Raw genomic sequence first — 17,209 nt, 5'->3', positions numbered from 1 at the left:
GATACACTTGTGCCTGTGCATTTATCATCCCTAGACCTTATCTCTAGCCTACCTCTGTCGCCTTTGATCACAGGGTGAATAAACTGCCTGATAAAGCGGGAGAAGCTGAAGAGAAGGTCCTTATTTTGACAGCAGATTTAGTGCTCTTTCACAACTGCAAAACCCTAAATCTCTAGTCAAAGCAAGTCTGCCAAATACCTGATCAGCTGGCTAGAGGTTTTTCAGTATGGTAGTAGGAGAGTTCAAATCCCCTGAGTTTTTTCCCTTACCAGCTGCCAACAGTCTGTTTCAGCAGACTTCAGGGAATTAGTGTGTCCTGCTCTTTTCCCTGGAGAAAAAAAAATGAAAGAATGGTGCAGAAGAGACTTCCAAGGACCCAGGGGAGATGGTGTAGCTACCTTAGCTTAAATTGCCAATAGGCATTTAGTTGTCACTGCTTCCTATAGATCACCTGACTTTAACCCTGCCAGAATAGTTGGTAAAATGTGTCAGGTTTTACCCACCTTGATACTGCTACAGCTTTACTGCAAGCTTCGGGGCGGGGTGGGTGGGAGTCCTTCGGGAGAAGGGCGGTATAAAAATGTAATAAATAATAATAATAAATAATAATAACCCACAGTAAATGGCTGAGGACAACTTAAGCCAGGCTCCCATCAAAGCCAAAAACAAGATTCGGCTGTGTTGTTGTTGTTGGGACACACAAAGTAAATAAATAGTCAGGGTGTGTTTGTACAGCAGTAGTTTAAGGTTAGATTCAAATGAGGTAAGACCCTAGGACTTCCATAAAAGCTAGCTGGAGAGGAACAAAGCACCATAATCAGGGAACTAGGGCTGCTGATGTAATTTATTGTATTTGTTAAGGAGTAAATATCTCATGTGTTTATTCATTTTCAGCTATGACTCCATAGAGCTAATTTTGTGTACCACTAATGAAAATGGCAGAAAGTGAAATAAGTTTCCACAAGCCAGCACTCGTTATATCGCAAACATTCTGTGTGGCAAGAATGATTGAGCCACCTGGCTATTTTGACTATGAAATATTTTGCAATGAAATGGCAGCACAAGCAAGCTAAGTAGCCAACAATTAAAACAGACTGTTATATTTTTAGCAGCTTTTCGGTCTTATTGTCTTACTCTATGATTACAGTAAAAAAAGAAAGAAACTTTAACGTAGTAATACCACTACTGGGACCTAGTAAAATTTTCTAAAACTGCAATTTTGCAAGACTAATGCTTTTCTAGCTGGCTATTCCATTAAATAAAAAGAGGCGCAGGCTGAGTGAAAAACACAGAAAGCATGGTTTCAGAACTATGTTTTATGATTTAATAGATTGGATAAATGAGAAAAAAATCCATGTTACCAAGCCTCCTTAATGATGCTTGGGCCATGCTTCTTTTGTTTCGATTCATTTCTTTTTATGATGACGATGATGAATGATCTCTTTCATATCAGAATTTTTCTACACGGCACCATTTCCAGCTTCCAATTCATCCAAAGCTTGAAGTTGACTCTACACTCACAAAGAATTTGTGTACAATTATAGCAGTGCTTTTTTTGTAAAAGAAAAAGGTGCCGGAACTCACACATGTCATACAACCCGCCTTGCCTACCCTACAAGGTTCCATCCAAAAAAGGTGCCGGAACTCCGTTCTGAGCATTCTATGAGAAAAAAAGCCCTATAGATAACTATCATGCTACTCCCTTTTGGGATAAGCAACACAGAAAGGGAGTAATAAATACTAACTGAATGAAAGTAAAAGCTGAAGGAGGACCGAGAGAAGATCAAACAATAAATACACTTATAGTAATGTCAGAAAATGTCTTATACCCCTCCTCCTCCAGGATAGTTATTTTCGAAGGAAATAATTCTTCCTCCCTTAATAAGTTCTAGAACATACAGTAATGTATTGATTCTGCCATTGTACTGTAGTGACATTCAGTTGCACATGTCCCAAACAAGCTGTAGTGTTAATTCAGAAAATATAGGACCAAAATAAGTCTACCTATGCAAACCCTATGTTGGCCTTCCTTGACGATAAAAAATGTTCTTGACTCTTATTTCACTCTGCCAAAACCCCACATTTTCCTCTTTCGATCAGTAGGCCCAAAGGAATAAAGCATAGAAGACAGCCCTGGCCTGCTTCTCTAGAACGCATCCTATCTTACATCCAAAGGAATGGAAAAACTACAGTTCCAAGCAAAACAGATGCAGATACTGGAGCTGGAGTACCAACAAGGGATAAAAAGCTAATCAGCAGAGAGGAGGATTAGGGGGACACTGAAGAGATGGGCGTGGAAAGGGTGGAAAAATTGTATATATTATTCCCAGTGGAGACTGAAATTACTGAGAAGGACAATTAGGAATGAGAAAATAAATCAGTGAGAGAAAGATTAAAGGGTGTGCTGAATGGAGGACGGGAGGGACTAAAAAGCAAGGCCAAGGGGAGCATAAGGCTAATGTCTTTCTCAATCTGGCACCTTTAAAATATCTTGGGATTGTTTGTCAACGGAGCATAGCAAATTTATTTGCTTTTTAGAATGCAGCTTGAGCTGCCACTCAATGGTTCAGACATAATATTTCATGGGCTCACTTATGATATCAATATCATGCAATCAACGTGAAGATGACAACATACCCTACCTAGATTGTTTGATCTGTCAAATGTCTTGGTCTATCTTTATTTTACTCCATTTATTTATGCTGCTCTGTTTTATTCTCCTTATCTTAGTCTTCATAGTTTTAAATCAACAATAGGTAAAATTCCTATGGTTAGTGTTATTAAGTTGTATGGCTATAATCCTTCATAATTTGTTATTTGCTTTTATACCTTAGATTCTTATTCTAAAGTATATATAAAAGCTAAAGGTAAAGGTTCCCCCCGCACATGTGTGCTAGTCGTTTCCAACTCTAGGGGCTGGTGCTCATCTCCGTTTCAAAGCCGAAGAGCCAGCGCTTGTCTGAGGACATCTCCGTGGTCATGTGGCCGGCATGACTAGACGCCAAAGGCACATGGAACGCTGTTACCTTCCCACCGGAGTGGTCCCTATTTTTCTACTTGGATTTTTACGTGCTTTTGAACTGCTAGGTTGGCAGAAGCTGGGACGAGTAACAGGCGCTCACTCTGTTACGCAGCACTCAGGATTTGACCCGCTAAACTGCCGACCTTCTGATCGACAAGCTCATCATCCTAACCCACTGAGCCACCGTGTCCCTTCTAAAGTATATATAGCCATGTTTTAACTGTAGCTTGTGGATCAACCTATCATCACACAGTTCACACGAAACCATAAACCCCATATCAAACAAACTATCTTGATGTGTGACTCTGGCTGAGCTCTGATTTATATTTATGCAGCAAACAAAAGTGGAAGCTTAAAGTTGTAGAATTTAGAAAATGTTACCAGTCATGCGCTTGTGATATTAACAGAGCAAAATCTTCATGTTTTCCTTTCCTCTGCCCCAGAAACAGGATGTGGTTGTCTTAAAAGGGTTGCTTCATCAAGCAGCAATGGGAAGCTTATTCATTGGACAGAAGAAAAGGCAGCACTTCTCTGAGACCTTCTGACCCAACTAAATGTTATCTTTCCTTGCCTTCTTACAGAGCTGTGTGGACTGTCAGAATAAATGTTAATTGGAAGAAAAAGAGGCTTCTATTTAATATCACCACATAATTGGTTCTTAAAATAGAACATAGAATCACAGGGCTGGAAGAGAACTTGGAGGTCTTCTAGTCCAACCCCCTGCTTGAGCAGGGACTTTAAACCAGGCATGTTCAACTCGTGACGTCACGTGATGTCACACGACGTATCACAACTTTTTCCCCATTGTCATTCCACTGATGAATTGTTCTCACTATTAGGAAATTTCTCCTTAGTTCTAGGTTGCTTCTCTCTTTAATGATCTTCCACCTGTTTCTTCTTGCCAAATCTTGGACAGCTCTGAAAGCTTGCTTGCCTTTTCTTGTGACCAGGAATGCTTGACCAAATTGATTCCAACCAGCTTCCTTTTCTTTTTTTCTGGAAATGAATAGCTTTGCAAATAATGAAATTACTACAAATCCTATTTGTTATTCGATTGCGGTGAGCCACCCAGACTCATTGACAGTTGGGCAGCATAGACATTTATTTATTTAAGATTTTCCTGAATTACATCCTCAGGCTTGTTACTTGTAAAGTATGAGGATATATTAAATGGAAAATAAGGAAGCTGAAATGCTATGATACAAAATACTGTGGTTTTTTTCTATCAAGTTTTGTACTTGAACAGTATTGTTGCAGAAATATAAATTACATGAGCAGTCAGGTTAGTTTACAGCACAGGCAGTATTTTATTTCCAAAGAAAGACAGGTTCTCTTACCAAGAAAAGTTGAGTCCTTAATGTTTAATTCAGTGTTTCCTTTATGTAATTCTATATACCCCTTGTATATACTTTGAGAGGAAGGGCCTGCATTCTGAAATTATTCCTTATTCTTAATCTCTTGTAATCTCATCCTTATCTCTTGTAAATTTCTGTTAACACATACACACAGGATTTACTCTCATCTGTCCCTGCTATACAGGTAATCCTTGACTTATAATCATAACAGAACCTGTCCGTTATGGTTGCAAGTCATTAATGACCATTTGCACTGGTCATTAAGCAAACCCTTTGTTTGTTATGGGGCATCTTTGTCAAAAACAAAGTTTTTGATCAAAAAGATCATAAATTGTGTTCATTATGACCGCAGGATGGTCAAACAGCTCTAAATGCAGGCCAGTTTCTGAATTCCTGAAATGTGGTCATGAGACTGTCCATTGAAACTTTGGAACTGAGTTGTAAAAACCTTTAGGGTAACTTTGAACAGTCATGAAGCAACTGGTCATAAATCAAGGATTACCTATATGCATTTTCAAGCAACTCAAACCATAGTATATCCACAGTCTCTTATTCCTTTCACTCTGCCAATACTACTAGTAAATATTTAACCTAGCTCAGCGTTATGTTATTCTTCTTTAAACATGATTGTGTATCCTCTGAATTCCAAGATTCAAATTTTCCAAACCCCCATATTAAGCATCATTTTTGAAGTTAGGATCACAAAGAATCTTGATAGAGTAAAATAGAGTAATTTATGAAATAGAGTAATTCAGCTGTTATTTGTTATTGCTTTCCATCCCATGCTTAGACAAATTTCTATTAGTGAATCATCAAAAATTGTCTTATTTTTAAAGAATATTTCTAACTGCTGCATAGAAATTAATACCTAAACATCTTAGTCTGATGGTTATTCTGTTTTGTATAACATGATCTATACAAGAAATCTACAATCATTTTCACTATAAGAATTATATAAATAGGGATGGAACCTGTACTATTCTCTGAGCATTCATTTGTTTGCCAGTGTCAACATGATTCTGAATGTGTCAGAAGTGAACTGGAAGTAATGTTCTAATGAAGGAAAGATGCTGATTTTTTTTAGAACTCTCTGATATTTCCTGTGAAATGAGGTAAGAGGGAGAAGAAGAGGAAGTAGAACTTCTGCCTTCTTGCCAAGCACAAATTAAATGCAAAAACATACATTCAGAAAAGGCTGTGGTCTGTTTTACTTAGGCATTTATCTTTATTTAGTCCAATGCTGGTCTGAACTAAGATCAAGAATTCTATAACACATTAGTTGAACACTGTATGAGCGAATTTACAATCTGGTTCACATAATGTGCTAAAATATGGCTTGCATAACCAAGATATAAATGGTTAAATTAGTTGACTTGAATTATACAATCAAACTATAATATGTAATTTACCAATTACACTGATCCACTGCTAACGCCATAATATGGCATCTTTGGTCTTGAATAACAGTATTCATGAAATCAAGCCAGTGGGAGTTATAAATATGCTTATGTTAGAATGATCTGAAGATCCAACCCATCTAACATAGAAAGCAATGTATGACCTTTTTCTTATTTTTCCATTCATTTCCACACCATGTTTGTTTCAACATACCTTCTATACTTAACAAATATATAACTGAGATTGAATCTGAAGCTCAGTTCCCCCATCTGTTTGTTGGAATAGGGCAGGGGTCTCCAAACTCACAGCCCAGCTGATGCCTTGGTGGATGCCTGGGAAAGGGCGGCCACTGAGGCACTCAACTGTGTTGTACCCTTGCGACCTCTGACCTGGCGCAGATCCCGTTGGGCTCCATGGTTTTCTGCGGAGCTCCGGAAGATGAAGCGTCAGAGACGGGGTCTAGAGAGCGGTTGGAGGTCCAGCCATTCTGAATCTGACCGATTGCAGTTAAGAACCTTTATAAGGTCTTATCTTGCTGCGATGAGGATGGCGAGGGCTAATTACTTCGCTGCCCTCATCGCGTCCACAGATAATCGCCCAGCCGACCTGTTTAGGGTGACTCGCTACCTTCTTAACCAGGAGGTGAGGGAGGATCCCTTGCAGGGACGGGCTGAGGAGTTTAGTCATCATCTGACGGACAAAATCGCTCAGATCCGGGCCGGTTTGGACTCTGGGCGGAGTCTGACGTGGAGGAATCGGACGGTCTTGAGCATGTTATCTGGACTGAGTTCGATCCTGTTTCCCTGATCATGTGGTTGGGCTTGGATAGGGGCCTCGAGTTAAGACGCGCTAAGAGGCCCCTGATCAGATTCTTAGCCGGTTATTTTAAGAGGTTAGGGAGGGGGAGGGAGGGGAGGGTGGGGAGGGAACCTGTAACCGGCACTCAGTCTGGACCTGTTAGAGGTCCTGACGGGACGGGGTCAGGGGAGGTGGCTGCTGGTGCTGGGAATGTGGGGGTGGGGCATCGAATTCCCACGGTGATGGGGTATGGCAGCAGGTGTTTGCGCGGAGGGTCATATCAACATCTGGGATCGCGCCCCCGCTATCTCCGAGCGGTGGCGCGCTCCGACCCTCCGGTTAGCACCCTCTTACCCGGGGATGAGGGTGATCAGGCCCCTGAGCTCAGGCTGGTCTATTTTAACGCTAGATCCGTAGTTAATAAAGCTCCCCTCATCCGTGATCTGATCGAGGAGGAATGTGCGGATCTAGCGTGCATCACGGAAACTTGGCTGGGCTCGGAGGGAGGGGTGCCTCTCACCGAGTTATGCCCGCCGGGTTTCCGGGTGCTGCACCAGCCACGGGCTCAGGGCAGGGGTGGTGGGGTGGCAGTGGTTATTCGGGAGACTTTGTGTCCCCAGGAGGCCACCATTGTCCAGATGGCCGGGAGTGAATCCCTCCTCTTGAGGTGTGGTCCTCGGGTTCAGTTGGGCTTGTTGCTTACATACCTGGCACCCAGCTGTGTGGCAACAGCCCTGCCCGAGCTGCTCGACACCCTCTCAGGGTTGGCGGTGGAGTTCCCCAGGCTTATAGTCCTGGGTGACTTCAACCTGCCATCACTGGGAGGGTCGTCGGAGTTAGCTCGGGAGTTCATGGCTTCCATGACAGCCATGGGCCTGACCCAGGTTATTGAGGGCCCGACTCATGAGGGGGATCACACTCTCGACCTGGTGTTCCTGTCTGGACAGTGGTTGGATGATCTGGGAGGGGGTTCTCCATCCATCACCCCTCTGTCATGGTCAGATCATCACCTCCTGAGGCTGGTTTTCTGTCATGCCATCCCCCGCCGCTGGGCGGCGGAGCCGACCAGGTGGTTCCGCCCCAGGCGCCTAATGGACCCAGATCGGTTCCAGAGGGCACTTGGGCCTATACCTATCACCCTTACCCACAGCCCAGTCGATGCCCTGGTGGAGGCCTGGGAAACGGCAGCCACCAGGGCACTCGACTGCGTTGTACCCTTGCGACCTCTGACCCGTCGCAGATCCCGCTGGGCCCCATGGTTCTCTGTGGAGCTCCGGGAGATGAAGCGTCGGAGATGAGGTCTAGAGAGCGGTTGGAGATCCAGCCGATCCGAATCCAACCGATTGCAGTTAAGAACCTTTATAAGGTCTTATCTTGCGGCGATAAGGACGGCAAAGTCTAACTACTTTGCCGCCCTTATCGCGTCCGCAGATAATCGCCTGGCCGCCCTGTTTAGGGTGACTCGCTCCCTCCTTAATCAGGAGGTGAGAGAGGATCCCTTGCAGGGACGAGCCGAGGAGTTTAGTCATCATCTGGCGGACAAAATCGCTCGGATCCGGACCGGCTTGGACTCTGACTGGGCAGAGTCTGATGTGGAGGAATCAGGCGGTCTTGAGCACGTTATCTGGACTGAGTTCGACCCTGTTTCCCCTGATGATGTGGACAGGATCATGGGGAGACTGAGCACCACCACCTGTTTGTTGGATCCGTGCCCCTCCTGGCTAGCTTATGCGGCTCGGGAAGGAACACGAGGCTGGTTCCATACAGTAATAACTGCTTCCTTGAAGGAGGGTGTCTTTCCTGCCGCCTTGAAGGAGGCGGTGGTGAGACCCCTTCTCAAGAAGCCTGCTTTGGACCCGGCTGTTTTAAACAACTACCGTCCAGTCTCCAACCTTCGCTTTCTGGCGAAGGTTGTTGAGAGTGTGGTGGCGCATCAGCTCCCTCTGATCCTGGAGGAAACTGATTATCTGGACCCGTACCAATCGGGCTTCAGGCCCGGACACAGCACGGAGACGGCATTGGTCGCGCTGGTGAATGATCTCTGGAGGGCTAGGGACAGGGGTTGTTCCTCTGTCCTAGTCCTATTAGATCTCTCAGCGGCGTTCGATACCATTGACCATGGTATCCTGCTGCGGCGTCTCAGGGGGCTGGGAGTGGGAGGCACCATCCTACGGTGGTTCTCCTCCTACCTCCAGGGCCGCTTGCAGTCGGTGTTGACAGGAGGGCAGAGATCCGCCCCGAGGTCTCTCATTTGTGGAGTTCCTCAGGGGTCGGTTCTCTCGCCTCTCCTGTTCAACATCTATATGAAGCCGCTGGGCGAGATCATTCGTGGTTTTGGGGTGGGGTATCACCAGTACGCTGATGATACCCAACTTTTTCTTTCCACCCCGAACCAACCCAGTGATGCCCTCTCCGTGATGTCCCGGTGCCTGGAGGTGGTTCAGGTCTGGATGGGGAGAAACAGGCTTCGTCTCAATCCCGCCAAGACTGAGTGGCTGTGCATATCGGCATCTCGGGTTAACCAAGTTATTCCATCCTTAATGATGGGGGGTGAGGTGTTACCCCCCGTCGATAGGGCTCGCAACTTGGGCGTCCTCCTGGACTCACGGCTCAATTTTGAAGACCATATAGGAGCCGTGACCAGGGGGGCTTTTGCTCAGGTTCGCCTGGTGCGCCAGTTGCGTCCCTATCTGGACCGAGACGCCCTACGCACAGTTACTCACGTGCTTGTGACCTCCCGTTTGGACTACTGTAACGCTCTCTACATGGGGCTGCCCTTGAAGACCACTCGGAGGCTTCAACTGGTGCAGAATGCAGCCGCGCGAGTTGTAATGGGGGTTTCCCGATACTCCCATGTAACACCTCTACTCCGCGAGCTGCATTGGCTTCCGGTTGCCCTCCGGATGAAATTCAAGGTGCTGGTTATCACCTATAAAGCCCTACATGGCCTGGGTCCGGGATATCTGAGGGAACACCTGCTGCCGGCATCAAACGCCCTTCGCCCAGTGCGCTCCCACAGGGAGGGTCTGCTCAGGGTCCCGCCGGTAAGAGATTGCCGGCGGGTGACACCCAGGGATAGGGCCTTCTCAGTGGGAGCGCCTGCCCTCTGGAACCAGCTGCCGGTGGAGCTGAGAACTGCCCCCGACCTCCGATCATTCCGCCGGGGCCTGAAGACCTGGCTCTTCGAGCTCTCGGGCCCAGGCTGAGGAGAAATTTTTAATTGGGGTTCTTTTTAATTGAGTACAGGGTCAATTTAATATTTTTTTAATTTGGTTTTTAACTTTTGTATGTTGGATTTTTAATTCCCTGTAAACCGCCCTGAGTCCTCAGGGAATAGGGCGGTATATAAATGTAACTAACTAAATAAATAAATAAATGTGGACAGGATCATGGGGAGGCTGAGCTCCACCACTTGTTTGTTGGATCCGTGCCCCTCCTGGCTAGTTTATGCAGCCTGGCAGGGGACACGAGGCTGGTTCCAGGCAGTAATAACTGCTTCTTTGAAGGAGGGTGTCTTCCCCACCGCCTTGAAGGAGGCGGTGGTGAGACCCCTCCTCAAAAAGCCTGTCCTGGACCCGGCTGTTTTAAATAACTATCGTCCAGTCTCCAACCTTCGCTTTCTGGCGAAGGTTGTCAAGAGCGTGGTGGCGCATCAACTCCCTCTGTTCCTGGAGGAAACTGATTATCTGGACCCGTACCAATTGGGTTTCAGGCACGGGCACAGCACGGAGACGGCATTGGTCATGCTGGTGAATGATCTCTGGCGGGCTCAGGACAGGGGTTGCTCCTCTGTCCTAGTCCTATTCGATCTCTCAGCGGCTTTCGATACCATCGACCATGGTATCCTACTGCGACACCTCAGGGGGCTGGGAGTGGGAGGCACCATTTTTACGGTGGTTCTCCTCCTATCTCCTGGGTTGTTCGCAGTCAGTGTTGACAGGAGGGCAGAGATCCGCCCCGAGGCCTCTCGTTTGTGGAGTTCCTCAGGGGTCGGTTCTCTCTCCCCTCCTGTTCAACATCTATATGAAGCCACCGGGTGAGGTCATTTGTGGTTTCGGGGTGGGGTATCATCAGTATGCTGATGATACCCAACTTTTTTTCTCCACCCCGAACCAACCTAGTGATGCCCTCGCTGGGATGTCCCATTGCCTGGAGGCGGTCCAGGTCTGGATGGGGAGAAACAGGCTTCATCTCAATCCTGCCAAGACTGATTGGCTGTGCATATCGGCATCTCGGACTAACCACTTCATTCCACCTTTAACGATGGGGGGTGAGGTGTTACCCCCGTTGATAGGGCTCGCAACTTGGGCGTCCTCCTGGATTCACAGCTCAATTTTGAAGACCATATAGGTGCCGTGACCAGGGGGGCTTTTGCCCAGGTTTGCCTGGTGCGCCAGTTGTGACCCTACCTGGACCGAGATGCCCTACGCACAGTCACTCATGCGCTCACCTCCCGTTTAGACTACTGCAACGCTCTCTACATGGGGCTGCCCTTGAGGACCACCCAGAGGCTTCAACTGGTGCAGAATGCGGCCGCGCGAGTTGTGATGGGGGCCTCCCGATACTCCCATGTAACACCTCTACTCCGCGAGCTGCATTGACTTCCGGTTGCCCTTCGGGTGAGATTCAAGGTGCTGGTGATGACCTATAAAGCCCTAAATGGCCTGGGTCCGGGATATTTGAGGGAACACCTCCTGCCAGCATCAAACTCCCTTTGTCCAGTGCGCTCGCACAGGGAGGGTCTTCTCAGGGTGCCACTGGTAAAAGATTGCCGGCAGATAACACCCAGGGGGAGGGCCTTGTCTGTGGGTGCGCCTGCCCTCTGGAACCAGCTGCCCGTGGAGCTTAGGACCGCCCCTGACCTTCGTTCATTCCGCCAGGACCTGAAGACCTGGCTCTTTGAGCTCTCCGGCCCAGGCTGAGAATTTTTAACTGAGGTTTTTAGTTAAGGGATAATTTAATCTTTTTAAACTGTTTTTTAACTTTTGTATTTCACACTGTTTGATTTTAAATACCCTGTAAACCGCCCTGAGTCCTTCGGGAAAGGGCAGTATATAAATTTAATAAAATTAAAAATTAAATTAAATTAAAATTTTAAAACTTGTGGACTTCAACTCCCAATTCTGGGAATTGAAGTCCACAAGTTTTAAAGTTGCCAAGTTTGGAGACCCCTCGAATAGGGGGAGGATAGGTCATCAAAACTATATGTTTTAAATAAATAAATAAATAAATAAATAAATAAATAAATAAATAAATAAATAAATAAATAAATAAATATTGTAAAGATGGGCCAGATGCTTCAGATGAGTCTTGATTTGTACTACTAATTAGAAAACAAACACCAATTGTTCCTCATATAGTATTTGGGCACGTTGATCCATCAAATACTTGATATGCTAAATATGAAATGTCTTTTACAGGCCTCAATGATTACCATCTGATTGCACTGACATCCATCATTACAAAATGTTTTGAGAAGGTGATAAAGGACATTATTGTATCTAGCCTTCTGCCAGCATTTGACCCGCTTCAGTTTGCTTTCAGAGAATGCTATTTCCTCTTTTCTCCATCTGAGCTTGGAGCAGAAATACTCATGTGTGTTTGTTGTTTGTTGACTTCAGTTCAGGATTTAACACAATCATTCCACAGCATCTAGTAGACAAACTGGGCCCTTTAGGCTTAAACACTTCTTTATGCAACTGGATTCTTGATTTTCTAACAGGCCCCAGTATGTGCAAGCTGGAACAAATATTTGTAATACCATTTTCTTGACCACAGGTTCTTCTCAGGGCTGCATCCTAAGTCCACTGCTGTTCACCTTGATGATCTGACTGTTGTGCTATGTTTGCCACAACCATATTGTCAAGTTTGCAGATGATACAACAGTAGTGGGCCTTATTCAAGATGACAATGAGGGTGCTTATTGCAAAGAGGTTGAGGGCTTGGTGGACTGGTGTAAGGAAAACAGCCTAGTATTAAACATTGGAAAAACCAAAGAGGTCATTGTCGATTTCAGGAAAGGCAGGCATAGCCACAGTCCTCTGTGCATCAATGATTCACCTCTGGAGATGGTTATCAGCATCAAATTCCTGGGTGTGCAGTTAACAAGTAGGCTGGCTTGGTCGCTCAACAGCAAGACACTGGTGAAGTGGATATAGCAGTGCCTGCATTTTCTGCATTACATTCTTTCCCCTGTCCTTACCACTTTCTACAGAGGGACAATCGAGAGCATCCTGTCATATTGTCTGGTTTGTAAGCATCACTGCTTCAGACAGGAAGGCAGTGCAGAGAGTGGTGAGGTTGGCAGAAAAGATTATTGGCAGTTCCCTCCCTTCAATCCAGGACATAGCATATAAGTGTTGCTTGAGCAGGGTCCTATGGTGCTGGAGAAGACTCCTGCGAGTCCCTTGGACTGCAAGGCGATCAAACCGGTCAGTCCTAGAGGAGATCAACCCTGACTGCTCTTTAGAAGGCCAGATCCTGAAGTTGAAACTCAAATACTCTGGCCACCTAATGAGAAGGAAGGACTCACAGGAGAAGAGCCTAATGCTGGGAAAGATTGAGGGCAATAGAAAAAGGGGACGACAGAGAATGAGGTGGCTGGATGGAGTTACTGAAGCAGTAGGCGTGAGCTTAAATGGACTCCAGAAGATGGTAGAGGACAGGAAGGCCTGGAGGAACGTTGTCCATAGGGTTGCGATGGGTCGGACACGACTTCGCAGCTAACAACAACAACGAGCAGGGTCCACAAGATTGTCTGGAACACTACACATCTTCTTCATGACCTGTTTTCCTTGTTACCTTCTGGGAGGAGGCTTTGTGGTATCCAAAGCAGAACATCCAGATTCAGACACAGTTTTGTTCCATACAGTATTAACCTTGTGAACTCTAAAGCTTTCTCCTTCCATTATGTATTCAAGGTGGACAGTGATTAATGTTTATATGTTATATATTTATATTTATATGTTAGTTATATGTAAGGGTGTAGGTCTATAGACATGTTATATATAGTATGTTTAAATGTGTGTTATGTATGTTTGAGAGCAAACAACTAAATTTCATTTTTAATGTGTGCCACTGTGCCCACAGCAAAAAATGACAATAAAGGTTATCTATCTATCTATCTATCTATCTATCTATCTATCTATCTATCTATCTATCTATCTATCTATCTATCTATCTATCTATCTTGAATTTAACAAAGTATAAAACAAAAATACCCAAACAGAAGCAAAATATACTGGCTTACATCCACAAGCTACTTTTCTGCACTTGGTCATATATCATATCTAATCTAATCATATATTTAATCTAATCTACAGTGATACCTATTTGAAAGATTACTGTATTTATCTGAAAGATTTTGAAATTGAAACAATCTCTACCAAACAAAAAAATATATAGAAAAATAGTGTACCAATATCATATTCATAGTGAATGTGAGATAACCACCCATTTTAAAAGAAAATCCTTTGAGTCTTTGGTCTGTCATAGCTTAGAACCACACTGTGTCATTTTCTGCCATGATCGCACAATATATTTCTTTCTGACTCAGGTATAGCTCATGGTTGGCTGGGGTATTCTGGGAGTTGAAGTCCACACATCTTAAAGTTGCCAAGTTTGAGAAACACTGCTTCTGAAGCTTAGCAATATGTGGTTTCTCACTGGGGAAACTCTTGCTTCAGCCCACTTCCTAATCCTCAATTATCCACCCCACCCAGCCATAACTGGTAAGTTGCTATATTGACATAATATTCTCAGATTGAGCTTCCTAAATAAAGCAAAAGAGCATGTTTTCCACTTCTCCCAAAGAAAAAGATATGCTGCTAGGTGATATCTGTTTTTTCATTCTCCCACTGATTAGTTGGGAAGTGCTGATTGGCTTATTTTCTCAGTGGCTGTGATGAAGACAATCATAGCCTGTTGGAAAAATAGTTAATAAGTTTAAAGAGTGGTAATGGTGACTATGTGGAAGTATCTCTTGATTTCTTCTTGTGTACATACAGCATCTCCATTCTCACAATCCATTTTATTTGTGAAAAAGTTGTGCTCCATCCAACAGTCATTCTTTTTCATTAGTCTTTGAGAATTGCTGTGAAAGGGCCTTCACAGAAAACGTTGTCATCACAGTGATCTATTTGTCATTTGTTAATTAAGAGTTTAAATACTACAAATACTTACAACAAATAGACCAGTTGCAATGATATCATTTTCTTTTGCTTCTAGTCTTTTCGTAGATACCTTATTTTCACGTGCACATGGCAAAGGGCAACCTCTCAGGATTTCAAAAGAAGAATTTAAATTTTCCCCAAATCAGATGGAGGGTAGCAATCCTTGGCCAAGAACTGAGTGTGACTTTCCCAACCCCCTCCTAAATTATTTCTTGCTTCTTACAACCTCCTCTTCAGAAGACACATTTGTTGGTGGCACAAAATACAGTGGAAGGATTAGCATATGGAACAACATTTGTAAAGCAAGCATCCCATCCAGTATGGAGACATGTGCACTATATCAGAGGTCTCCAAACTTTCTTCATTGGAGGACCAGAGGGAAAGGGAGGGGGAAGCATTTTACGTGCACCTGTGCAAACAAATGGGGCCACGAGCACGCAAATGGGTGGTGCTAGTGCCCACATGACACTCGCTAATACTGGCCCTTTTTTCCATCCAACACCCCATTTTCCTCACACCATGCCCCATTTTCACCCCTTTTCCCCCATGTGGTGCCCCATTTTCACCATGCAGTGCCCTGTTTGCGTAGCGGTGCTAGCACGAGTGGGGATAAGTGCGTGCATGTGCACACACTAGCCAGCCTGTTCTGAGGCCTGGTGGCCAGTAGGCCACATCCTGGTAGTGGGCTGCAGCCCATGGGTTGGGAACCCCTGCGCTGTATCATGCAGTTAGGTAAATAAAATTTTTTAAAAAGGCCAGGAAATGACTACTTCCACAAATTACAATTCTGAACATGGCTGACAGAGAATGATCACCCTATAACACTTCACAGGTTGTTAAATGCTTTCTCCTAAAACATCTATTGTAGGGCCATAGCTGAATCAAATTTATAGAGATTTTTAAACAAGTGTTTAAAAATCTCCATGTCACACTGCTGGATTTGTAACAGAAAATATATAAAATATAACTGCAAAGGTTAAAATAGATTCCAACTAGTGTACATATCTATCAGACAATCAAATGTGTGAGAGAGTACTTTTTAAAAATAGTTATTGATGCTAAAGAAAATATGCTCCCTTTTTAATCTTAAGTACATTTTAACCATCATCTTAATTTAGAAAACATAATTAAAATACAACAACGATTCCTGAAGTGATTCATATGCACTTCTAAGTTCAACTGAAAAGAACTCAGAGATAGATACCAAGATAGATTTCATCATTTAATTAAGGAACATATACTGATTTGAATTAGGTTCTCCTCGATATGATTTAGTTGTTGTCACAAAGTGATAAATTTTGGCCCACATCTACCTTTATTCAAAACACATTTTACATATTTCAATACTCAAAATAGGAAAAAGTCTATTCATCCTGAGAATATCCATATACCATATACAATAGAAAGTTCTCTTGTCTGAAATATATATATATATATATATATATATATATATATATATATATATATATATCTCCCTCTCTAGGCCTTGTTTATTGAGGTAGTTGCACTGCACCAAGTTTTATTTTCAGGGATCAGACACTTCAAAGCAATCATTTCTTGCCCCAACCTAAAAACTTCAAGGTTTAACCATCTGCAATGACTTGCTGCATGCTGAAAAAAGGCTTCAAAGTCCCTGCATAAAAATATAAGAAGGATGCTTTACCTACCAGAAGATTTAGGCTCTGCCATGATGAAATCCTCAGCTGGACCCCCAGGGTTGGACCCCAGGACAAATCCCTGGATACTTCAGGAGCCACTAACACTGGTAGGCAGCCCCATGGACACTGCATACTTTGCAGAGTTTCTGAGCCCACAGCCACCGAAACTTCACTGCTTCCTGCTGACTACATTTCCGTATCAAGAAACTTACTTGTTTCTTCATTTGCATATTTTTCAGTTTACAAATAAGAGCCTCCAACCTCTGGTGGTAAATCTGATGCATAATGTCTGCCTTTAGCCTATGCCAGATTACTGACCTTAGTTTCTATTAAGGAAACAACCATCTGAAAACTATACTATAAAAGTGTTATAGTGCTCAGCATTTTATTCCTTTGATGGCGTTAGTGCTGGGACAGACAAGGCATTCTTCAAGGTCGGATATCAAAACTGTGGATCTGTTTTACACAGAGGTTCTAATCGTACTTTCTTCATCTGCTGCAAAATAATTTTGGAAGACCATTTTAATCAGGCAGGCACTCATTCCTTTTTTTTTCTAGATTAGACTATGGCTGTCCATTTTCTTAGTTACTGTGCTGCACCACGTCTTCACTAAACCTGCAAACGTCTTGGCTAAAGATGGTTCAAAGAGAGAGGCCACATTAATCACACTGAAAAGCAAAGCAAAGAAATAAAAAGATATCCACCCCCACAAGCCAGAAAATTTACATCTATTGGCTCTGCCCTTGCAGATAACATGGTCCAATCAAATGGAGTTATGCTATCCAAAAAAGGTGATGTGTAGTTCT

The 17,209-nt window shown here is 44.0% G+C and overlaps 1 protein-coding gene across 3 annotated transcripts in view; it reads right to left on the bottom strand.

The window, feature by feature from the left end:
* GMIP (GEM interacting protein) overlaps positions 1-16,469 on the bottom strand; it is a 68,478-nt gene extending 52,009 nt beyond the window's left edge. For all 3 annotated transcript variants that reach the window (XM_083353989.1, XM_083353990.1, XM_083353991.1), the window contains exon 1: positions 16,412-16,469. In XM_083353989.1, coding sequence (XP_083210115.1) covers positions 16,412-16,433 — 22 coding nt within the window. In that variant the 5' untranslated portion in view covers positions 16,434-16,469. The remainder of the gene's footprint in view (positions 1-16,411) is intronic.
* Positions 16,470-17,209: the final 740 nt, after the last annotated feature.

The sequence above is a fragment of the Vipera ursinii genome (genome assembly GCF_947247035.1).
Source record: "Vipera ursinii genome assembly, chromosome: 2".
Lineage (NCBI taxonomy): Eukaryota > Metazoa > Chordata > Lepidosauria > Squamata > Viperidae > Vipera > Vipera ursinii.
This window is presented reverse-complemented; position numbering and strand designations above follow the sequence as displayed.